Consider the following 24,475-nt stretch of genomic DNA (forward strand, 5'->3'; position numbering starts at 1 on the left):
TACAGTTTTTGTCAATCAATTTTCTCATTCAAATCACTTTTCTATATATATATATATTCAAAGATTTGGAAGTTACCTGTTTTAATTTTCAATCTATCAGATTAACAATCATTCAAACATGATGTAGATTAATTTATGTAATTAAACTCACTGATTTGCTTAGCTGCTCATAAAAAAATTTACAGTATGATTGTTTCACCCATAGTAATTACATTACTTTTTTTTTTTTTAGCATGTAACAATAGTTAACTATATTATATAAATAATTAAATCAATGTGGTTTGGATAAGCAGCAGAAAAAGGCTGAACTAACAGTATGAAAATATGACTTCATTTAAGTTTTATTTGATTGGTGATTCTATATATGCTGTTTTAATGCCCCAATTATAACTGAAACGCATCAGTGTGTCTGCAAGGGTCCACAAGGATATGTGTGACATAAATTTCATCATCCGATCAAGTCTGCGAGGGTCTGCATGGATCTCTCTGTGGACATCTGCGTTCAGCCCAAACTTTATGACCGTGCTGACTGTCCCCAGTGTCAGCACTTTGACTGCACATACACAAGGAAAACAAATAACGCTTAACATGAATGCTTGTTTTGTAGGAGAGACTGTATGTGGAGGGTCTTTGTCATCCACAACTTAATAATATTAATATCAATTTAATCACTGCCGCACTTTGAAAGTGCTTTGGTCATACATACTTTGAAGGAGCCAAGGCAAAGTAGGAAGTTCTAAATTCTCCAGAAATCCTGTGCTATGTCTGCCCACTGTGCTCGACACACCTCAGGATTTATTCACTGGTATGGTACCTCGGCCAAATCTGTAAGTAGCTGCTATATCCTGTAAAAAATTAATTGCCCTGTCTGCTTTTCTGTGTCTGATATGAGGTGCAACGCTACCATCTGCACAGACGGGCGTGGACCTGACGTTGTATGACTTACACACTCACAACAGAGGAAACTTTAACAGTTTGTAAATTTAATTTTAAGACTTCTTAGGTCTTTTCTGTGGAAACTAAATTGAACTTAGACTTTTCAAGCTTTGGAGATACTCTTTATCTTGGACATGACTTTTTTTTTCTCTACATCTACAAATCTCTGTTACACATTCACAAACTTAATTTTTTTTTCACACAGAGTTGTGTCACAGGTGTACAAAGCTGGTAAATTGTTTGGGAACATTTTTTTCAAAAGTGTTAAATCTTTTTTTCACTCATCTTTTTTCCGTGGGCGCAGATGGGGGGCTTTCTCTGGTTTTGTTCATTGCGTAGTGAGAGGTTGTGGTCGCGAGATTGGAGTGTTGATAGGAAAGAGGGCGCTAAATGGGAGGAGCTGTAAAAAGAGTCTTTTGGCAAGTGAGATATAGCAATAGCCAGACCTCCATCTGTGATTGATCAGTATGTTGGCTCACACAGCTTGTGTTTGTATGTGTGTGTTGGCGTATGGATGGGTGTGGGTGGCTGGGAGAGAGAGCGAGAGAGAGAGAGAGAGAGAGAGAGAGAGAGGAGAGTCTTTACCCACAGGGTTTAAGCTGGGCGTGTGCTGGGAGTTATAAAAAGACTGGCAATAAAGCACGGATACTATTGTGTCAGAAAGGACTGATACCAGTGTAGGCTTACATGATTAGATGATTAAGAGCGTGGGTATCAGAATGTGTTAAATAACCTTTGTGTCTTTGTTTTTTAAAGTCGCTGAACAATCAATCCATTATTCTCCTCACGTATAGGAAGCTCCAACAAGTCTAGACGTCTTTGTAAAAATACGCCGTGCATTTTCCTTTTCTGCTGCTGACCTCTTTGCTCACTTCCCACCAAATTCTTTGTCATGATCTTTATTATGGGAGGGAACCAGTGGATCCAACTACATGGAAAACTTAGTCACTATTAGATTTTGTACAGTCACTTGATGAATATTTAAACTGATTAAAAGTGATGGTGAAGTCACCTGAATGAATAAGTACTGTATTGTCTGAATTATTAAAGTTCTGACACAGGATGTCATGCTTAAAGTCATGAGGTCACAGCCAGAAGCAAACAGCTCTGTAAGAAAAGAAAGTGTTTTACATTAAAGCACTGGCGGGAGGGTTGCCAGCCAGCATTTTTACAGTTAACTCAAGGTAATTAAATTACAGTCATTTACTGTCATAAACTGTAGTTTCATACAGGAAAATAATATTTTTAATAATACAGTGATTTACCCAATGCACATTTGTCAGCAAAAAGCTGTAATTTCTACAGCAAATTACAGTTAATTGCAGAATTTTAAAAAAAACTGCAGATCAACTTAGATTTGTCATCTATGTTCTATAATTTTCATAATTTAATTGTGCTAATGTTTTATAAAAATATATTTAAAAATCATGTGTAATATCTTGGGAGCTTGAGAAAATAAAGACTAAAAACATATTTAAAATGTAGCATTTACATAAAGATTAGCTCAAACAGCTTGCACATTGCACCCATGTAAGAAATAAATAAACATATTAATATGTGACCTTTAAAGGTACTGATGGCTGGATTTTCCGTGGCTTTCCTTCAGACAGAGCCAGGTTAGCTAGTTCCCTCTGTTTCTAGTCTTTAAGCTAAGCTAACTAGCCTCTGACTGTAGCCTTATATTTAACATACAGATGTGAGACAAGTGGTGCTGATCACTGCCAGAATGCAAATAACAAAATGTGAAACTATTTCTTTAAGGTGAATAACTGCTAGTTTTACATTATCCCTCAAATGAAATAAGAATGAACTGAGAGACGGACAGACAGAGACCACCGGCACAGTCCTGCCACCCGGTTCCAGCCGTCACCTTGGACCTTCCCCATGAAACCGCCAAACTAACACGCTGCTTTATAAGCCTGTAAAGCTCGGCATCCCTGTCAAAGTCTGTTTTTTAAATCCTCCCAGTTTTGACCGTGTAAATCGACTGCGCTCATGAAATCAGTCTTTCCATTCATTCACTTCATACCATCAGTGTGATGCTTTGATGGAAGAAGAGGACAAGGAGGAGGTGTTAGCCTTTTTATGTATGTATTAATGTTTAACTACAGACCCCCATGCCTCCCGGCCTCCTTTTTCTTCTCTTCAGCCCTCTGAAACTGAACCAGAGTCAGACAGCGGTAATAAATCACGGATGGAGCCAGAACCCAATCAACACCACAGTCGAATGGCGTGAGAAAGCATGTGGGCCTCCAGCAGCCTTGATAACACCTTGTCAGGGTATCAAACCTGCTCCGTGCCACATATAGTGTGATGGTGGCACCTCGGATCTGACTGAGTCAGCTGGGAATGGCATGACCTCACTGGGCTGCTTCACTGAGCTCAGAGAGCATCAATCAACGGCTGTGACCTCGGCTTGAGTGAGTGATACCTGCCATGACCCAAGGCTTTGTACAGGTCGGCGGCTCCATCAATCCAAAGGAAGGTAAGGAATGTTGTTATCATGGCAGGTGTCAGATAGAGAAAATGGATGAGAATCAGATCTGAGCCATGATAGCAGTTGACTGTATGTACTATAGGTGGTACACAAGACTTGTTGTAGCCATGACAGCATGAAAAGACAGATGAGGGAGCTGACACATTTCTGCTTCGGACACATTCAGCTCCCCCGCTAGGTTTTAATGAAGTCACTGGGCGCTTGTCTACTCTAAACAGAGAGGTCAGCTGCTAATCACTCACTCCGGCCCAACTGAACTTGTGCCATGAGAGGACATCTGAGGTTTAGCTAACTTGCGCAGACAGTAAAGACCAACCTAAACAGCGATGGATAATGTCTGCCACATACTGTTTGAAACGCCCTCCCTGCCTCCAAGCCAGGGAGGTGATAAGTATCCACCGCCTGCCAAAGACATTAAAAATCCAAAAATAGTCACTTTTTGAGTAAATCCACCTACAGGTCTGTGTAGCAAACCGGCAAAACAACCCATTTCTGGACGCAATCGCAGCCAAAAGCACCGGTTGCCAAATTACGATGCAGCTCCTCGATATAAATCATCGTCTGAGCTATGTTAAGTTGAAATGTGCTGGCATGGTGCGTTCCAATCAGCGTGCGTTAGTAATAAGCATAGCAGCTTATTTGTAATGGAATAGAAAGGAAGGAATGTAAGAAACCTGATTTATCCTTACATCAGAGGTAAAGGCAGTCCAACTAAAATAGAAACACCTTGACTCAACAGACAGCAGAACTGGTGAGCATCTCCAGCACTCCCATAACAAAGGGGATTATAAAGCCCTCTCCCATGGTGTCTGCTAAAACAAACAGAGTAATCACTGTCACAGGAACCAGGCCAGATAATTACAGCATAAACATTTATTTCACCAGGGAAATGAAGGCAAACAAAGCAGTATTGCCATGGTTTCATAAAGCTGCATGAGTTTATTTTTGTGCTTTTATGAGGAATGAAATAATGTAATGGTAATTCACTTCAATAGAGAGTGAATAGTTCTTGCAGGACTTGTAATTTAACCAGAACTACATTGTGGAGGGTTTGGTCAAATAATGGTCTAATAATGGGCCATTAATACAATTCATTTAGATGAAAAGAATGTCTTCGAATCAATGTGAAAAACATATTTAAAAAATGTACATGGCTGTTAAGTGTACCACTGCATTTCTGACTTTACAGGACATTGCAAGCTAATGTAATACACATTTTAAAGTTAATTTTCATTATGAGTTTCAATTGCTTTTCCCATGGAAAACTGGCATAGTCCCTGTCATAAAGCAGCAATGGAAAAATATGTTGTTCATAAAAGAAAGTTATTGTTCCTTTCAAAGTGCCCTAAGCTCACAGTTGAAATGTCCATAATCAGCTTGCTTTCTGGAAGCCACATGCTCCGCAAGGGAAAACCTTTGCAGGGTAATGAAAACCAAAATAGGCTTTGCTCTTTGTTCTGCTGAATACTCAGCTGCACAAGCATCGGTCAGTGACAGACACTCATCTTCTTACACAAGAGAACACCAAAAATAGAGCTGATAGATTTCATATGGGGGGCTACTGTAGCTGCAGGCAGACCGTAGCCCTCGTTCCACTGATAAGGTGAGTTCCACACCCAGCACACTGGGAATGCACTCCATTTTCCCAGAATTACTGAGTCACGCAGAGGCTAAATGACTGACAAAGACTTGAGTGGAATAAAAAAGAAACAGGGACACTGTATGGGTCGATTCTTACCAAAACATGAGTGAGGACGATCTTGATGAGCGGCGCTCCAGAGAGATTCACCGACAAGGCTGGTAAAGGCTCCACTTTCAGAGAGATTAGGCAGCTCGCCACCTGGATCTTGTGGTCCTTGAAATCAGCTGCTTCATTAATTCTGAGAGAGCGAAAAAAGAACAACAAGAAAAAAGAAAAAACATTAGGTAAAATAGGCACTAGAAAATAGAGGCAGAGATACACATACAAAAGAAAGAGACAGAAAAACTAGGTCAAGCTAGAGAGTCAGATAAACTAGAAAAAACGCTTCACAGCTTCAGTTAATAGCCTGTTAAACTATCATATAATAGCATCAATTATCACTGTTATCTGGCACTCACACCGACACATAAGTGTTACACACAGGACCAGAGCAGTAGCATTTAGATGGGACTTTGGCCATCTGTCTATGTAATGAATCACACTGACAACCAGCCGTATTGCATCCGTAGTTCTTCAAGATCATCAGATATGTGACATTGGGATCACACAAGCATCATCTCTCCATCATGATACAAAGGGACCTTTTCACCCCCAGAGAAGCCTGGCAGTCAGTCACAAACATCTCCAAATGTTCTCTCACATATTTTACATTTGGCACTTTAATATCTGTGGAGTGTAAAGTGGTAAAAAACACTGGTTGCTTAATCGGTGTTATGTCACATTTGGTGAACGTAAATACTGCAACGCAACTAGAACAAGCTGTTTTCCAGTGATGAGACAATAACTGAGGGGAGGGGGTGGATGGATGGAGCTAATAGCAGGGTGTATCAGTCAGCGGAGTTTGAGTGGTGAGATGAGAGATAGGCGGGAGGGACTGATAAGACTTTGGCCCCGGGCTTCAGCTGTTCTGTGCTCAGGAAGCAGGGGCGCCTTAGTGCCAGTGGACCTGATCCCCCACACAGAAAGTACAAAGAGAGCCGCCTGCGTTTGTTTTCTTTTTATTTGAATAGCTACAACTGAAATTTAAAGAATTAAAATATGAATTTTTCACTTTGGGTGCTGCTCTGTCCTCTTACCTGGTCTTGACAGGGCTGATCTCTTTGTAGTAGTTGTGCATGTTGTGGTAGAAAAGGCCGACGATGGTGGTTTGAGCTGAGGAGCAGAAGACAACACACACAGGTCCAATGTGAAAAGCATATACAGAGCGCAGGGAATGTAAAGCAGCGCTGCTAAAATGCTCACAAAGAAGGGAAGTTAATTAACGCCGCCTTGCCACCGCACGCTGGCACCGGCGGACTAATAGGACAGCCGTATACTCGCACAAGGGTGAAAGGGAGAGTGCTGTGAACCACGTGGATGTTGGGAAAGCTTATGAAACGTCTACATGACTTCACCAGGGAGAGCAGGAGGTCTGGTCCCCCTCCCCTGGTCTGACCTATCACTCAGCTCGGTCCCACCTCAATACTGCAAGATAAACAATGAAATTGGAGGAACTTCTTAATGGTCCTGTTCCTCCTTTCAAAGGCCTTCCACCCGGGACCCGCTGACTAGAACAACAAAAGCTTGCAGATGTCAAACAAATGTGCGGTGTGTACGCAGCAGCAGAGTTTTTTTAACCTTCCAAAAAAACGGATTTCAACAGAATGCCCCCTAGCAGGTCTCACGGGAGATTATGAGGTGGTCAGTAAGGAAAAGAGAGAATAAGAAAAAGCATCCAAACACACCAATGTGTAGCATTCTTTGTACTTAATTAGGATATAAAACCTGTTCTTGGAGCATTTCATACAGCCAGAGCTACAAGTTAATGTGGTCCTGGCTCTAATGTGTCAAGCAATAACATATATTCCATTTCTGATAATGGCCCTTTAATGAATTATTAAAACGGTCTATTCTGGTGTTTGTACGGCAACATGGTACACGCAGCAGCCAGGTGGAGCCGAGGGAATCTGACCTCAACGCAAAGTCAAACAAACAGTGTTGTAATGCCCGTTGTAATTACTGCTCTCCCTCACTCCACTATGTGGGTCCATTCGTTTTAATGACGGAGGAAAGTGGAGAAAAAGTGCTCTCTCTCTCATTCTTTCTGTTTCGAATAAAAGGGTAACTGCCAACATTAAAGTCATAGCTGGAATTCTACGGTGCACCGTAAAGCCACACAAAAGCTCTCATGGCACTCCTGTCCTACACTGTATGCTATGTTAGTAGTCCTAAATCTTAGCATAATAAATCACCGGCTAATAACAAGAGCCTCCCAGCTGGACAATTTTCTCTTGGCAGAATCAGTGCACGACTAAGGTGCAGCGTTCACACTCAACCTTGGTGCTATTTTCTATACGGAGAAACCTCAATACAGGACTTTCGACATGTCACCGAACATGTGTAGGTTGTAATGTTTGCACTTACACTGCATGGTGAAGGCCTCTCCAGGCACAGAGATGTAGTTTTTGCCCTGTGTAGGGAAGCGGTAATGCAGCAGGTTGAAGTTCTCTGGGAATTTCATCAAGGAGTAATCTGTAGGGGTCAGAGGTTAGAAAAAGTGGGAACTGTTGAGGAAAAACAAACTGGGAATCAAGCAAAAAGACCAATCCGCTTTGTCAAGGGTGGATCAAAGATATCAAATGAGTCCGGGGAGAAAAGACACAAACAAGCCCCTGAGGCAAACAAAATATTATGCAATGAAAGACCTACACCAGTCAAAGGAAAAGGTGGAGAGGAGTTGACCTCCACTTATCTGACCCACACTTGTCCTCTGAATTAGAAAACACGTGCTGTTAGCTCGAGGCTCCGTGTCCACGAAAACGACAAACAGTGAGTTACATTATGGAGAGCTGACACCACACTGACCTGCAACAAAAGATGTTCCACCCAGGGAGATGAGGGAGTTGGGGCTGGGCTCCAGGTTAGTCACCATATGTTCCATCACTCTGTCCACTGTCTCGATCAGACCGCTGACCACAGGGGTGGACTGCTGCTCAATGACCCAACAGGAAAATGTTCACAACAAGATCACACAAGCTGTTCTTCAGCATCGAGCACTGATTCATGCCGACCTCGTCATCGTGTCCTTTTTAGAACATGCTCTTCCAGCTCCTCAGATTTGTTGCGCAAATGTAAAAGTTTAAGTTAGAGGGCCATTTCAATTCAGTTTTACTTGTCACGACTAACTTTGCAGTTTTTAAAAACAGGTGAAAATGTCACCAGGCTTAAGTTTTGAGTGTGAAAACACAGTAAGTCTGTGTCACTAACATGGCCTGTCATGTCTCGACATGAGTTGCAGTTTACTGCATGGAAGACCCACTATCTGTCCACCACCTTCTCACAGTCTGGGAACACATGCTTTGGGCCAAGTTCGCTGCTGATCTCAGCACAGGAGAATTGGAGAAACTCTGGATGAACCAAAACTAATAACTCCTGTTTTTATTCATAATAGGCTGGGAATCAGAAATTACAGTGCTGTAGCAACAATTCACATAAATTAATAAACCACACATTACAAAAGTATGCAACAAGCTTAGTGTATATGCACCAAATTGTTGTACTAAGTTGTGTGCTCTGTCAACAGTCTCAGTGTTACATTTCCAGTTGAGTTTGTTGTTTGACTGAGGAGCTCTACCTGATCTGAGCGCCGCAGGCATCATTTTTACAACATTTTACCGCAGTCATTTACACTCACATCGGGCAGCAACTCAAAAGCAAAACAAACATGCTTGCCAAATGATCATTTAAAGCTCGACAGTGTAACCTTTGCTGCACGGTGGCCACTGTGGCAAATGACAGTTATGGAATAATGCTTAATGCCAACTACTTTTTTCTTTCTACATTTAGCGATAAGACTAAGGCACGTAAGTGGCTTAAAACAACTAAAAGGACCACTGCTCATGCCGGTTTCATATAATTATAATATCATTTTTATACACTGTACACTGGAATGTGTCTTTACAGCATAAACAGCTCAGAATTTTAAAGTCAAAACAGAAATGAAATCTTTTAGCACAGTTGATGATAAAAACTTTGAAAGTGAATTGATTCTGTGTAGAAACCTATGTCTAAGCAATTTTAGTAAAATATAGAAACTGATTGAGAACAACAAATCAACAAACAAATCTCTGAATGTATTAAATTGCACAAATATACGTGTTAATAATACACATGTGATAATGTTGTAAATAATCCAATGAATCTATCTGGTTGAGACTCCAACATAAGAACAATTTACTGTATAGACAAGCTTCAAAAACTCTCTCTCCACCTCCCTGCACTTCTGTTTTAAGTGTGTTTCATGTGCCACAAACTTGACAAAACACACAATAAACTAAATTAATTATAAATTTTGACTGATGGCCTTAACTTTTTATTGTTATCACTATAATATTGTGATTGTAATTGTTTTTGACAGCCATAATCACAACCTGATATCATGACAGCCCTCATCAATAATTCAACTTTTCATTTGAAAGGAAACTAATTTCTCAGTGTTACAAAGTCTCGCTTCAACGTTACTTACAATTGTGTAAAATGTGAACAATGCTGCAATATACTGACAATAATAAATAGAATTTTTAAAACTACAATCAAACTCTTTCAGAATAAGTTCAAAAAGCTGAAAACAATAAACTATTGGCCACATAGTGTTACATTATAAACCTTACAAACACTTGATATCTTGATTGGTTTTAACACGCTGTACACAGAACACTGCGTCTACTGTCCAAGTGTGATGTGAACATCTGTTTCAGCTTGCTCCTACAAAAACAAGCATGCTTGTTCTGAGCAGCCAATATGCTGAAACCACACACTGGTGTTTGTATATGAGAGCGCAGAGATTTGGCCAGGATGACTGTACAGTGCAGGAGACAGCAAATTTACATTCAAGGCATTGTACTGTAGATCTGCTTTAAAATAATAATAATCATTTTATAGTCAGCAGTACTGTCTTATACAATTTGCAACGCCTTATTGGTCTGTAATCCTGTGCAGGTATGCTGCCAGTCACTGTTATTGCTGCTGGCACTGCTTGCGACAATAGCCTACAGCGTTAAAATCTCAAACTTATGCATCGCCTGAGTGTCTCGGATTAAAGTAATCATCAAATTGCATATGTTGCATTATGTCATGTTTGGACTTTGCACGACAACAGTGTGAACTCATTTACCTCCGGCAATCCTGGAGAGGACAGCACTTCTTCCACACTTTTGAGAAAAGCCTGGGTGGAAGAAAACGGACATCATGGAACTGTTGCATCATATGAACACGGCCGAGCTTTTGTGTGTGTGTGTGTGTGAGTGTGTGTGTGTGTGTGTTTAAACTGCGCTCCAAGACCTGCGTGAGGTTGTTGGCAGTGTTGTGAGGAATGGTCCTGTTGGGCAGCGCCTTCAGGAACCCGATGTCTGGCATTGACTCCGGTCCCTGCGAGCTCCGGACCTCCTCTTGGTGGCTGCTGACGACCGGAGGACTCACTTCAGTGGCCCTCTGGGGAGAAAGAACATCAGGCAGCGAATGAAGTTCACTATCAGGAGGAAGTTTCCGCAGGAGCAACGAGTTCCAACATACACAGGATGTTTAGTGACTGATAGCCTGAATTTAGGGAATACTCTTTGGACAAGTGATTCAATGTTGCTCTTTTTAAGCCCAGTGCCCTACAGGGAGCCATTTTGTGTGTGGTGGTGAGCAGCTGTCTCCGCTATCTTGTATGACTTTATTAGTTTTCTACCTCCAAAGCTCTTTAATAAACAGCCTATCCACATGTGTTCTCAATATCCCCTTTTCCATCTATTGTCAAAAGGAAATAATGCCTCAGTAAGAAATGAACTGTTAGTGTTGATTCAAGCAAAAGGCCTTCATCTCACTTCTGTTATGACGTTTATTTTGGCCCAAAACATTTCCGGCAACTTCTCAAACCGTCTCTTTGTGGATGCTGTACTTGTATAGAAAGCCTGGATAGTTCACGTACATGGTGTACAGTTTTATTTAGTTGTCAGATTTGCTCTCGATGACCCTGCAAAGATAGAATTGACACACTTACGACTGTCGGTGCCGTTGAAGTGGCTTGTTTGGAGACTCTGGGCGTTGTGACAGAAAGAATGGCTTGACCTAGAAAAGACAGTACAAAGGGCTCCATTAAAATGGGATTAGAACAACACCGTTGACCTGTGTGGCTGTAATTCACCCCTTATCCTTGGCAAAATTGTTCAGTTTAGATAGCCTTTCACTTTGTTATTTCGTTATCCGGGCCTTTGTTGAACCTGACCAGAAAAGGCTGCTGCACTGCAGCTGGATTTTATCACCATAAAACGTACAGTTGGACTGTAAGGCCTGGTCATGAAAAGAGATGGATTACGACCTACACAAAACTGGGACAATCAGCCACATAATACTCTGCCACAAGCTTCTGTTCGTAGCTTAGATATATTTTATGTCTTTGCTGTCAATTAATAAAAACAACACTAACTAGTGACCAGAAAATGGCCATTTATGGACATACATTAGAGGCATGTATCTGAACTATTCCTGCTCCTCTTTGGTTCAATGTAACATTTTATATGTGTGGCCTGGAGAAGTAAAAATATTTTTCTGTAACCATAACAGTCAAGGTCATCATGTCTGGTAATGGTCTGTGGAATATATTGCTTTTAGTAATAACTTCGTGGAAGAAATAAAAGCTGTGTGCACTTTATGCTTCAAACATTGTGACCAGCTGAAGCTCCATCACACTACAGTAATAGTCTTTAAAACTATTATTGTGAACACAAGGACCGAGGCACCCTCACTCATCAGTGTGATTTATACATAACAAACGGTGATTTAACCCTCTAGATCAAGAGGTGCCTCTCATCATGCTGTGAGTATTTGTCAGATTACCATTAAATCTGCTCATATTGATATTCACACAAAAGAATGTTAATGTTTCTAAATTCTCATAAATGTCAAAGTTTTGTCCATTTATGGGACGCTACTGACCAAAGGAGGTAAACAGAACAAAAACAGACATGAGTCTGGGGGTTGTGTCCTGGCCTGTTTTAACCTGTCACATTAAATCAAAATGATATGCCCCCTGCAACTAAACAAGCCTCTGCACTCTTATAAATACTTATAAGGCAGAACTATGTTGGCCATTGCACTTATATGGTGGAAGGTCAAGAAAATGTTTTGTGCAAGAAGAGCCATTTGACAGGGAGATGGGGCACATTTGTATAGTTTAATATCTTGTTATGCATGAACGCTGTGCATGGAATGTAGCGAGGATAAGGACGGAAATTGCTTTTTAACCCCTGTTTCCTCAGAGCAGAGTCAAAAGGGAGAAAGCTTTTCAATAGATATGCAACGTCGTAGAATGACAGGAAATACCTTCCAGTATAGTGTGATGTCCTACCTATGGCTGCATTGTAGTAGTGAGAGATCTGTATAGGTGAAAGGGCCCTTTCCCAGATGACAAATTCATCGAAGGCCCCTGTTACATAGTGACGATACGCCCTGTTGTTGCCCGTGCCGATGACGAGGTCGGGGTAGGGGTCTCCATAGTTGTCAGAGACGCTGCCATCTGTGTCACCAGCAGTGAAGGTCCCATTGATGTAAACCTTCAGACCGTCCTTCTTAGTCCATGTGAAGAGAATGTGTGTCCAGTATGGCCCTGATTGAGGAAATGAAAATGTCAACCATGAATATATATGACTTACATCGAACTGTAAATAGCATTACGTGGTACATATACACTCACTGGCTACTTTATTTTATTATTAGGTACAACTGTGAAATCTAATACAACAGTTCTGCCATAAGTTCCCTTTTTCAGAAGCTTCTTCATTTTCATTTTGTATTCACATTTTCAGAGTGGTAACAGCCACTCTAATATCTTGTACATGCCATATATGTTAATAAGGTGGACAAAATCTTACGATTACTATTAGAACATTACATCATGAGCAAATATGGAGTCAAAGTTCTGGCTGAGTATTGACACCTTGAAGCTGCAGCATTTCAGTGATTCAGACTTCCAGGGTTTAATGCGTCACAAAGAGAAGGAAACAATCCTGTCAGCTTACAGGACAGGACATTCTGTATCATTGTTCTTCAGATCTGGTTCCTGGTTCAGAGACGTAGAGCTGAATTACTGCAGTGTTACAGCTTGCCATTGTGTAGCGTAGTGAAGCTTTACAGTGTTTGAGAAGAGTCAAAGGTGAGCCAAGGCTACAGTGTTACAGTTAAGCCATTTAAAGGCACGGGTGGACTATTTTCGTGGAAAAGCTTGTAAATATGGCGTTTTATTGCAAAAAGAGGGGTTTTTAAGGGTTTGATTAACGAGTGAGGAAGGACATATAGACATATTGGGTCACAATTAGTTACGTTTATTTTAGCTTGTTAGTCTGCAACCTGTGAATTAGCACTCAGCACAAAATACAGAAGAGGCTGATGGGAATGTTTTAGTTTAACAAGTATTTGGTCCGAAACCAAAGCACTGGGCAATTTTACAGTTTTTTCTTTTTCTTTTCTTTTTTTTTGACCAGATGATGGCTCTGGCTGAGATGAAAAGCTAAGGAATCCCCCAAGTTTTTAAAATTAAACTAGGCTGACATTAGCTCGGTTAACAAAATGTTTTGTCGTTGAGATAAACATTAACGTTAATTTAGGTTTTATTTGACTTTTTTATTTTATGATATACACACATCCTGTGTGCCCACAAAAACTGCAGGCCTTAATCTTTCCAGTCTTTTTTTTTTTTTTTTTAACAATACAAAGAGCAAAGAAGCAAATGAACAATAAGGAAATCCCAAAAGACAATACATTCACTGTGTGAAAACACATCTGCTAAAAGAGCATAACAACCAAAACTCATTTCAGTTGAGACTACAATATGAACCATATGTGTCAAAGACTGCCCACTTTTCAACTCTCTCTTTCACTTCTTTATGTAGAGAGATTTCTCTATGTACAGTGCAACATTCTTAGCTCGCACTTACAATTATATTATTGGTCACAGGGCACCTCAAGGTTCACTCTATCACACTCTAAACTTTTCCTCACACCTGTGAGATGGATGAGAGAGAACTGAAAGGTTTTGACTTTGTGGCCTAAAGGTTCGACATGTGACACTGTATGAAAACCAGATGACGTCTGATCCTCTGTAACTGAAAGCTTACATCGAAATTGAGTTATGACGCTGGTGAACACAACCTTAAGTAACTGCAGCAAAAACAAAGATGACAGAAGTCATTTGAGAACTAAGAACTGACTGGTAAAAGCTTCACATAATGTCGAATCTCTCATGGTTTATTCCATTTTGTCAAAACAGTTTACCAAATCATTTCATCTCATTAAAAAGAAAATTGTATTCTCAGAAATGCTTTTAAAATATTGGTCACACTTTGACCTTTATTCGGTTTCATATTTCGTCTAAGCTGACCTTTACCAACTTCCAAACATTATTTTATTTAAGATGGGAGATGACAGCATGCCATTAAAAATGTATGTTTTGGGCTACACCAATAATGGATGAATTGCCAAATCTACTATCTGTGGCTACATCTGGTCTTAGTTAACCAAACCATAAATGCAATTACATAACTAACAATTTATGGTACTATGAAGACCAAAATACATTCCTGATTGGTGCCTGTGGGAAATGTAACTAAATAAACCCTGTTTAATACAAAGGAAAATTTAATTCACAGTACCTGGAACTTTGATGTCTGCCTTCCATCTGTGGTTGTTGCCTCGAGTGTAAAACTCCACATATCCTCCAAAGGGGTTAGTGAAGACTGAGAAGCCGTTGGAGATAACTTTTCCTCCAGAGGCTACAGCAAAACGGGACTGGGCCTCATGGTTTTTCCAAAAAAAGGAGAAGGTAATGCCTAGACAGTGATGAAAAATGCCTTGTAGCCATCTGTACAATATACAACTCAATACGAATTATGGTAGAATAATGCACAATGCACTAACCCTCAGGACCACACAAAGTAGGGTCACTAATGCAAGAGTTCTGGTAGTTTCCAAAGTGAAGAAAGGTGCCGCCGTTATCTCCATCCAAAAAGATGCCTTTGTTGACCATTCCTTCAACAATGTCTGCGACAAACCACAAACCACAAGCATCACTTTGATGGAAAAAGTCTGTTTAGCCGCTTTATAGTCAACTAATCATCAATAGTTTGGCAACTGAAGAGCATGAGAGTCCTCGAGCCCTCTTTGTATCCCAAAAGGCAATCAACAAGGTCTCGTTACACTTTTTGGTTGACTAAAGCTAACATGCAATACTATATCATTAAAAGGGCACATATTCCTTATCTTGTGGTGCAGGGACAAAGGAGTGAACGTGGAGAAGAGTATAAAGTGCTCAGCTCAACTGTGTGGAGGTACAGAAGATGACAACAGAGAGCAGTGGGTGATGCACGAATGAATCTCAGTGAGAAGAAAGTGATGGATCCTCACCTACTGTTGCAGAAATGTTAGTGTAGGCAGAGTCATTGGTATACACATAGGAAGAGTTATGGGAAGAGGGGAGCACAGTGTGGTTGTGGATTCTGAGAGCTGGACAAAGACAACAGAGAAAACACAGTGATTCACACCGATACGGGCACATGACAGGAGACACAGGAGAACAGTGGAAAGCAAGGCAACGGGAGGGACGTGATGCACAGGTATGAGACAGAGTGATGCTGAGCTGCGTGCACAGAGGCAGCAGTCAAAGAGAACCCGGAGTGACTCCACACATCATGCTCAAGTCTATACCCGATCCCTCGACAACTTCATCTCGTATTTGAAATCTTTCGCTAAATAACAACATTGCAACAAAGTGCATATGAAACAATTTCAATCATTTCTTTATGTTTTTTTTTTTTAACATACATTTACCACCTCCAAACTACAAGATACTGTATGTAAACTATTGTAAAATCATAAATGACCTTAAATACTATTTTGCTGTCTAATTTCAGCCATAAATCTGACACAAACTTTAAAAGTCTGAACACAGCAGCACATTATTAAAGCGTGGTGGCTTTGGCTGGAAGGTGTTTTGATGAAAAACAGCCTGAGACCAGAAAAGACATTTAGGGTGACACATTCCAATGAGCATATGCGGCCACTTTGCGTATGCACATACTTATGTTAGTCCCGTTAATATAACCTGGTCTGTTTCCAATCTGGTCCCACAGTTCATGGATTCCGTCCACGGCATCGAGAGGCCAATAATGTGAGGCAGTGGCCAACACCTGCAGGCCTGGACGGAGAGTTGACGGGTAAACAAGTGTGCAGAAAAGGGTTTTCCCCCCAATCAAGCTCAGTCTCATCAATCAACATGTATTTTCCTGGCACTCGGTTTTGGATTTTTGGTGGATTAAAAGACTGATAATAATCAAGCAAGCAGCTGTAAAAGTTGTTTATGCAGCTGACTACTCTGATTAATGAGGAAAGCAGTAAACAAATCAATAACATCCTCTGGACTGGCTGCTAGCAGATGGTAAAACAAGTTGTTACTATTTATTGTCTACTTCCAATCCAGTACATAGCTATATATTGTCTAATCTGGCAATTTAAAAACAGCACAGAAAACTGTTACATAATCCATCCAAAAGCTCCGTACTACCTGGATGCTTCACAGGTTTCACCACTTGAGCATAAACCTGTAAAGAAACCAAATGTTTGTTTGTTTTTATAAAGCTTGCCCAGAAACAGAAGATCAGACTATAACTGTCAAGAAGTGTTTAATATAAGCTTACCTTGATGCAGGAAATAAAAGCTGTAAAAAGGTGAATTCGCAAACAAAATTCCATAGTTTTTTGGAAATGAACCACATGCATTAGCTAGTAAAACAACTTAATTCCCCACATAAAGATGAATCCAGAAAGAGCCACACATTGTTCCAAGACGAAACTTCTGATCAGTCCATGTGTCCAAACTTAGGAATATGAATAAATAGTGATAAAAGTACAAAAAAAATAAAAATAAAATAAAGGATTGAATTTAAAGTTCTGACATGAGGCAGAAAAACTTCAGAAGTTGCCCTGTCATGATAAAATCTGAAGTCCAACTTCCACGCAGGAAATTTATAATCCGTGATCTTTATTCCAACTTTGAACTAGCAGTTGTTTCTTTGAGTTTCTGCGCCCGCATCTGGAAATTGCAAGGAGAAGAGAAGCTCCGTGGAGGCGAACTGAGTTGTTGGACTGAACGTGGGAATTGCAAAACGTGATGTCATTTTTGGATCCTCTGAGGAGGGGCGGTAAAGTTGTGCGTAAATGGCATTATTTGTGCGTAATTGGAGATTGCGCGGCGAATGAATGAGATCAGGATTTGCACTGTGCGACCCGAACACACACACATGTTAGTAGGTATGCAGAAGATGCGTACTTAAATGTTGTCTTATGATTAGATCGGATATTGAGTTGTCACAGGACAACACCCTGGACTCTCGGGGACGGTGCTGAAGATGGGTGGTTTTTGTAAAGTCTGCTCTGAAGTTAGTGCAGTGACACAGAAAGGCCTCAAACACTGGTTGCAACTTTTTACATGGCATTTCAAGAACATATAAAAAAAAATAAGAAAGATTAATTAAATAAGGATAAATAAGAACTTACCTCACACTTTAAGCTCGAGTACAAATCTTAAATAGAAGTTGTGATGCTTTAAATGAGATGTGAGTCACCGTTTGACTCTTCTTTTGTCCATTTCAGTTTGTGAGATGCTTAATGAGATGCTTTTAAAGATAGCCACAGGTTGGGGAGTCATCATGAACACCAACAGTCCCGTTAGACACTCTCACAAAGTCAACTTGCGCGCATATCAAGGTAAACAGCGCAGCCGTGTGGCCAGGTGAACACACTGTGCACCCAGTCGTGCAGAGGCTCATCTATTATTTATTAAACCCTCTCATATAACTCTCGAGTGGTGTGTTTGCTATGCAAGTGAAAAAATAAAAAAGTAAAATCCATCATCTGGTTAAAAAAAACATTACACGGAGCCACAACAAAAAAATGATGTATTGTCTCACAATTATAGGAGTTAATTTAATTTTGTTTATTTGTCATTTCATGGTGTCATCAAATTAAATTGAGGGTGGAATGGCTGCTCTCTCCTGAGGTTGAGGGAGAAAGTGTGTGTGTGTGTGTGTGTGTGTGTGTGTGAGGCAGGAGAAGAGGCGTATCCCTGGCAAAGATGTGGATCTGTTACCGAACCTACGCGCCATAGTGCAGTGAGAAATATCGACACACCGTTGGCCAAAAGCAGCAACTTTAGGGTTTTATTTTGTAGAGCTGTGACTTTATGTCTTACTTTTGATAGACTTATACTTTATACCTGTTGACGCGCTCTCTTCCTGTGACTGTCGTCTCATAAGCGTGTAAATGTGGGCCTGTATTTCAACAATCAGCTGATCTTTTTTTTTTTTCTTTTTTTTTTTTTGCGCCATCCGGACCTCAATGCTCGGCTCAATGTTCCTCTACACACGGAGACGTCCAGGATGATGTTTTACTAGAATTACCTGGACCGGGAGACGAGCTGATCGGTGGGATGAAGGATCGACTGGCAGAACTGACTGCTGTGAGTATCTTCCCCTGCGTAAGATCCTAACAGGTAAAACACTAAAGCTGCACACATACACAAAAAAAAGTCACCCAAACACATTCTTCATCCTCACAGAGCAACACACAGGCAGAGGAGGATGTTGCGGTCACAGTGGACAGAGACGGCTTCATGGAGAGCTTTTTCAGAAGGGTGGGTATTACAGGATATGCAATGCTATGGGGGACAGTTGAAGATACTGATGTGTTATTTATGGTTGATTAGGTGGAAGAAGTGAGAGGACTTATTGACAAGATCTCCTACCAAGTAGAAGAGGTGAGGAAGATCCACAGCATGATCCTGTCTGCGCCCAACCCAGATGACAGTAAGTTTGTCTCTTTATGAAACATTTATGTGGGATGGCGTCAGAGCATGACTCATGTGAATGTCAGGGTAGTTTTGCATTGTTTTTTTTTAAAGATTTGTTTGGATAGTGTGAGACTTTTTGGGCACAGACTGAACACAGGACAGATGTCTCTCTTCCTTTGTTGCTCCTGCTTGTAAATGAATGACTGTCTGGCCGGAAACCCGTGAAGGAAACAGAACACCATTTGGCTCCCAAACTATTGTGGTTTGAGCTCTGAGGTGCCCTCTCAGGAAAAAAGCTGTTTTCAGATGTGTGTGGATGTTAGTGTGTAATGTAAACTGTGACTAAAAATGGTTGCTGTGTATTTCCAATGATTTGGAATTCTATCATGGGAGCATATGTGGAAGTAGATCATTGAGACAGACCTGTGAATCAGTTCGGGGCCTTCTTCACTGTGAGACCTGCAGGACAAAGACTCCTGTGTTTACAGTGCCATGGCATCATCCGTGATCGTGTTTAATGCGACACATTACAATATTTTAAGATCCATGGTGTGTAAATGGTCGCCAGGGAAAGAAACAAAAGGCCCTCTGATCTCTGCAATATTGCCTCAGTGTTGTTGCCAAGTGACAAGATGAAATCAGAGTAAATCCAATATTGACAGGAGGCAGACACACAGCGGTTAACTACATGACATTTTATTTCCTCATAAACAAACCCAATGTGACGTCTTTCCTATTTGTGCGCGAAGGAACAAAGGATCAACTGGGTGCGCTGACCAACGATATCAAAGGCAACGCCAACGTGGTGCGAACCAAACTAAAATGTGAGTTGAACCGCGACGCGATTGTCACACTCTGATGTTTACTGACGACGCCTTGCACAGATCGATATTGTCTGAAGTTGTGTTATGTTGTCATCGTAACTCTCTGTCCCTCTGAAGCCATGGAGCAGAGCATGCCCAAAGATGATGTAGCTAACAGATCCTCTGTTGACTTCAGGATCCAGAAGACACAGGTCAGGAAATAAAATGGTAACCGATGATATTACATCCTGCCCATACAAGGCCATAAACACCCATCTGTTGACTGCACGCAAACATCACGAGGCACATAATTTTTTAGTTAAGTTTTTGTATAGACTGATAGATGTTACAGAAAAATGTAATTAGTTACCTGCCACATTCACTATTTTACAATGTGCGATTTTAAATGGGCATTCCTTTGAGTCTAAATTTCTTTAAAACGTATCTTTAATTTCAGTAAATAAACTGCTTCGTGGAGTCTTAAAAGATGCCTACAGCACATTCTCACTCTTTGTTTTCACTTGTGCACAGCACACTGTGCTGTCCAGGAAGTTTGTGGAGGTCATGACCCAGTACAACGAGACTCAAGTGTCCTTTCGGGAGAGAAGCAAAGGAAGGATCCAGAGACAACTGGAGATAAGTATGTGACAAATAATGGCCCCCCTGGACTGCATTTATCAAGTTTTTCAAAGCTTTGAAAAAAACCCAAACAGGACATTTTCAGTCTTTGTCACATCGGTGGCTTGGATTTGACGGCACGTTTAAGATTTGTGAGAACAAGACCTGTAAATCTGGAGATAAAAGAGCGGCAAATAAAAGCCCAAAGCCGTGTTAGGACAGAATCCAGGAAACAGACCACACCAGCTTCCTCTCTGCTTCTCTGGACAGCAGCCGAACCGTTGATAAACAGAGAGCAGCAGCAGGGCGGGATTTTTTTTTTTCACGTTTCTTCAAGATGTCACAACTAATCACATCCAAACACGAGATTTTTAGTGTTTCACAAGTTTTAAATAGAACTTAAATAAAGCCACAGTAATTAACAGAATAATCAATTAGTAGTCAACTTTTAAATCAAATAAATCCTGAACAACTAATCAATCAACAAAGAAACATCAACAAATTAATCAATATTGAAAATAATTTGTAGTTGCAGCCCTTACCTTAAATGAGTGGAGTTTGTAGAGTAAAGTTGAAGAAGTTTATAAAACAGAGCACCATCTGGTTATATAAAAAGACACAACTGGCAGGAGTTATGTTCTAACAAACTAGGAGGAAGAAAAATATGCTAAAAACAGGTCTGGCATTAACAGGGTGTATAAAATAGCAGCACTGGTGTGAAGAGTAACGCACACAGTCTACATTTTATCAACGTGAGATTTAGCATCCAAATACAATATGGTTATGATACAATCGTATTAGCTTATTCGTTTAAACTTATGTTAGATGTTATTTTTTTTGTGACTTTATATTTCTCACAGTTTTTCGGTTCTCTGTTTGTCAGTTACAGCGACGAGCAATCAGAGGCGCCGCGTTGTGTACGCGAGTAACACGAGACAATAGTGAAAAGCAAAAAATAGGACCGTCTCCTTCAGTCTTCGGTCCCTGCGGCCGGCATTAATGAGAGGCTTCAGTTCTCCACGCTGCAGACAGAAGAGGCTGATACTGGAGACGCTTCGCTGTGTTTGTGTTGCCGGGGAAACGGGCAGAGGGCTCGGCGGCCTGAGTAACAGCAGCTCACCTGTCTTTGACACAAACTCACCGACCTGCGCTGTAGCACACTTGTTATTTTACACTATCTAGAAGTGACTGTGCTCGGGTGTGTGTTGAAGCGCCGGGCTCGTGTTTTTGCTCTGCGTTTGTCTCTCTGAGGAGCAGACATCGTAAAAGGTGTGTGACATGCAGTGAGCACCTGCACAGAGAGCTGCCTCCCCTGGGACGGTGTTGTACAACGGGAGGCATGGCTTCAGGAAGAGAAAGCTTCAGTTTGTAGGGTTTCGGCAGCTGTTTCGCTGCGAGGGGTGCCGACTTCCTTTGTGCCTCAGACACTTGTTATCTTAGTCACAAATAAAATCCTCATGCATGAATGAACTGACAACCACAGCGGGAAGTGACTATAATTAAACACTGAACTATCTAAAGTAGCAGTGCTCTGATTAATGTATTTTTAACAACTGTTGCACCAAGAGTTTTTAGCCAGATGTCGGCTATTTTGAGAAACCCAGATCTGGGGATTGGTTCTTAAAAACATGTTAATTAATAGCCCTCAGTGTGCTTTATTTTCACACTGTCAAACACATTATCAGCTTTAATTTGCTGTTTCATTAAATACAATACGTCTCTCGCTACTAGGGGCCTTTTGTTTGTAACGATGTCCTCTGGGTGAACAACAGAGACATTATTTTTCTGTCAGCTCAATCAATACGGCTACAACGAGGCTTCTTTCTGTTAAAGAGCGGGCTTTATACAGAGCAGCTTCCCAATACCACCAAACAAATGGAGGCTACTGCAGCGCGGATTAAACCCATTACACTATACAGTAGCTGTTGTACCAAGGCCAAGCTCAGGCATTCATATTGTTAGTCATCACTCTGGGGGTTTTGTCTATTAAATGCCAGTTATGTTTTTATTGTTGTCATTTTTGCAAGAACACAAGTTCCTAACAGACATGGTGCATCGTATAATAAATCCTTTAGCCACAGGCAGCTGTTTGAGCAATAACGCAGCTTACTTACTAGGACATTAATATAACAGCATCACTGCTAATATTCTTATGCTTATCCTACTCTGACTATTAGTCTTTTGTCAAAAACGCTTGCAAATTTAAACCTTAGCTTATGTTTTGTTGTATATTTCCCCCTCTATTCACCCTTACCATCAAATGGCAAGTATAAAATGAGTCAACAACAAACACATTTTGTCTAAAAAAGCGCCAATTTTGTTGACCTTTTGAACAACACAAAGTCATTCTGTGTTTCCTTGTAAGAGTTGTTAGTGTGTTTATTGTTGATGGTGATTGTGGTTTGGCTGTGCAACAATGTGCCTCTCTGTGGTCATCGAAGGTGCCTTGACCAAAACCTGCAGAATTAAATAACCAAGTAAAGTTTGTTTTATTCTTCTAGCTGGAAGAGTGACCACCAACGAAGAACTAGAGGACATGTTAGAAAGTGGAAATCCTTCGATCTTCACATCTGATGTAAGTTTTCTCATGCGTTGCTGTGCAGCATCGTTGGTGCTGGGTTAAAGGGCATTGCTGTCATCTAGTGGTGGAGGAGCAAACCATTTGGGGTGGGGTTGCATGCTGGGTGATTCCATCATCAGGGGCCTTCTTCTCGACCATCTCTGATTTTCTTGAAACTTCTTTCTTCTTAAATTGTGGATGTTTAACATGGAATCAGGAAAATTCTAGCATGATACATCAAATGCTTCTAGATATTTAAAAAAAAAACAAAAACCCATTGATCCACATTCACCACATTTTTTCTCATCAAATTTGAGGCAAAATTTGAAAGAAACTATAAAAGATGAATGAAATAACATTAAATGCCTGTATTGAAAAAAAATAACATTATTACTAGTTACATTATGTGAACCACTCTGAAGTTCTAGAACTGTGTCTTACTTAGATTAGGCTATATAGGGATATTTTTTATTTTTGTGGTGCAGCTTTTCATGCCTGTTCAATTATGAAAGTTCCATAAAAATAACTTTTTTTCTTTTTGTGATCAAGTATTTCATATTGAGAAGTATTCTGTGTGTTTTGTTTTGCATTATTGTAACATGCAGCTACTTATGGTTCAGGAAATATGACTGGTTTAGTATCTTCATTTTTTTTGTTTACTTTCTGCTAATGTGTGCTTAAAGATGCAAATTTCCACTTTTTCAACTCACCCATATTCAGAGATTATTTGCTATCAACTTCTCCAACATGGCAGATTCTGAATCAATGAAGTGATTAGTCATAACAGTGAAAATTTCTGGCTTTTATGTTTAATAGTTCCTGAGATATTACCGTTCAAATATAGCCCCAGTTTTAGTTTAAAAATGTGGTGAAAGTGGGTTAATGGGCTTTTTAAAAAATGTATTTATTTTAAATACCATTTTAAACATCCGTAGCTTTGGAGAAAAATGTTTCAAACAAATCAGAAATGGTCGGGCAGAAATTTTTCTAAAAAAAATGATGATTTGAGACTTACTTTTGCTTTGTACTTTTTTACACACAAATTGAAAAACTTTATTTGCTGCTTTGGATTTTACATCATCTGTTTCTCTTCCTCAGATCATTTCTGATTCCCAGATCACACGTCAGGCCTTAAATGAGATCGAGTCCCGACACCAGGACATCATGCGTTTGGAGACGAGCATCAGAGAGCTGCACGCCATGTTCATGGACATGGCAATGCTGGTGGAAACTCAGGTAACAGCCTCATCTAAGTGGAGCTTTCATAAGGAAAAGCGACTCTTTATCAGTTACAAACTTGTTGAATTTATTTGTATCTAACAGTGTGTACTTTATTATTTAGGCCCGTAGTGCAATCCAAAACGGTTTCTAATTTTATTTATTCGGGTACCCATCTTTGTCTTTTACTACTTCTAGGTTTTCAGTTTTTTTTTTATTGTGTCTGAGGGCTGCAAGGTGGAGCGGTGGTTAGCACCGTTGCCAGCAAGAAGGTCGCCGGTTCG

The 24,475-nt window shown here is 40.5% G+C and overlaps 2 protein-coding genes across 3 annotated transcripts in view; one reads left to right on the top strand and one right to left on the bottom strand.

Moving 5' to 3' along the window:
* Positions 1 to 17,445, bottom strand: part of adgrd1 (adhesion G protein-coupled receptor D1) — a 34,283-nt gene extending 16,838 nt beyond the window's left edge. Inside the window, exons 1-13 of one of the 2 annotated variants that reach the window (XM_008276731.1) lie at positions 16,844 to 17,445; positions 16,711 to 16,747; positions 16,228 to 16,344; positions 15,069 to 15,191; positions 14,804 to 14,980; positions 12,505 to 12,762; positions 11,158 to 11,225; positions 10,455 to 10,604; positions 10,288 to 10,338; positions 7,980 to 8,103; positions 7,539 to 7,646; positions 6,212 to 6,287; positions 5,172 to 5,313 (exon numbers count right to left, since the gene is read on the bottom strand). In XM_008276731.1, coding sequence (XP_008274953.1) covers positions 5,172 to 5,313; positions 6,212 to 6,287; positions 7,539 to 7,646; positions 7,980 to 8,103; positions 10,288 to 10,338; positions 10,455 to 10,604; positions 11,158 to 11,225; positions 12,505 to 12,762; positions 14,804 to 14,980; positions 15,069 to 15,191; positions 16,228 to 16,344; positions 16,711 to 16,747; positions 16,844 to 16,924 — 1,512 coding nt within the window. In that variant the 5' untranslated portion in view covers positions 16,925 to 17,445. The other variant, XM_008276732.1, reaches the window with a different exon arrangement.
* Positions 17,446 to 18,343: 898 nt separating this feature from the next.
* Positions 18,344 to 24,475, top strand: part of stx2b (syntaxin 2b) — a 7,679-nt gene continuing 1,547 nt past the window's right edge. Inside the window, exons 1-8 of the mRNA XM_008276734.1 lie at positions 18,344 to 18,662; positions 18,762 to 18,836; positions 18,909 to 19,008; positions 19,742 to 19,816; positions 19,934 to 20,007; positions 20,327 to 20,435; positions 22,915 to 22,988; positions 24,072 to 24,209. Coding sequence (XP_008274956.1) covers positions 18,633 to 18,662; positions 18,762 to 18,836; positions 18,909 to 19,008; positions 19,742 to 19,816; positions 19,934 to 20,007; positions 20,327 to 20,435; positions 22,915 to 22,988; positions 24,072 to 24,209 — 675 coding nt within the window. The 5' untranslated portion in view covers positions 18,344 to 18,632. The remainder of the gene's footprint in view (positions 18,663 to 18,761; positions 18,837 to 18,908; positions 19,009 to 19,741; positions 19,817 to 19,933; positions 20,008 to 20,326; positions 20,436 to 22,914; positions 22,989 to 24,071; positions 24,210 to 24,475) is intronic.

Source organism: Stegastes partitus, unplaced genomic scaffold (genome assembly GCF_000690725.1).
Source record: "Stegastes partitus isolate 25-593 unplaced genomic scaffold, Stegastes_partitus-1.0.2 Scaffold79, whole genome shotgun sequence".
Taxonomy (NCBI): domain Eukaryota; kingdom Metazoa; phylum Chordata; class Actinopteri; family Pomacentridae; genus Stegastes; species Stegastes partitus.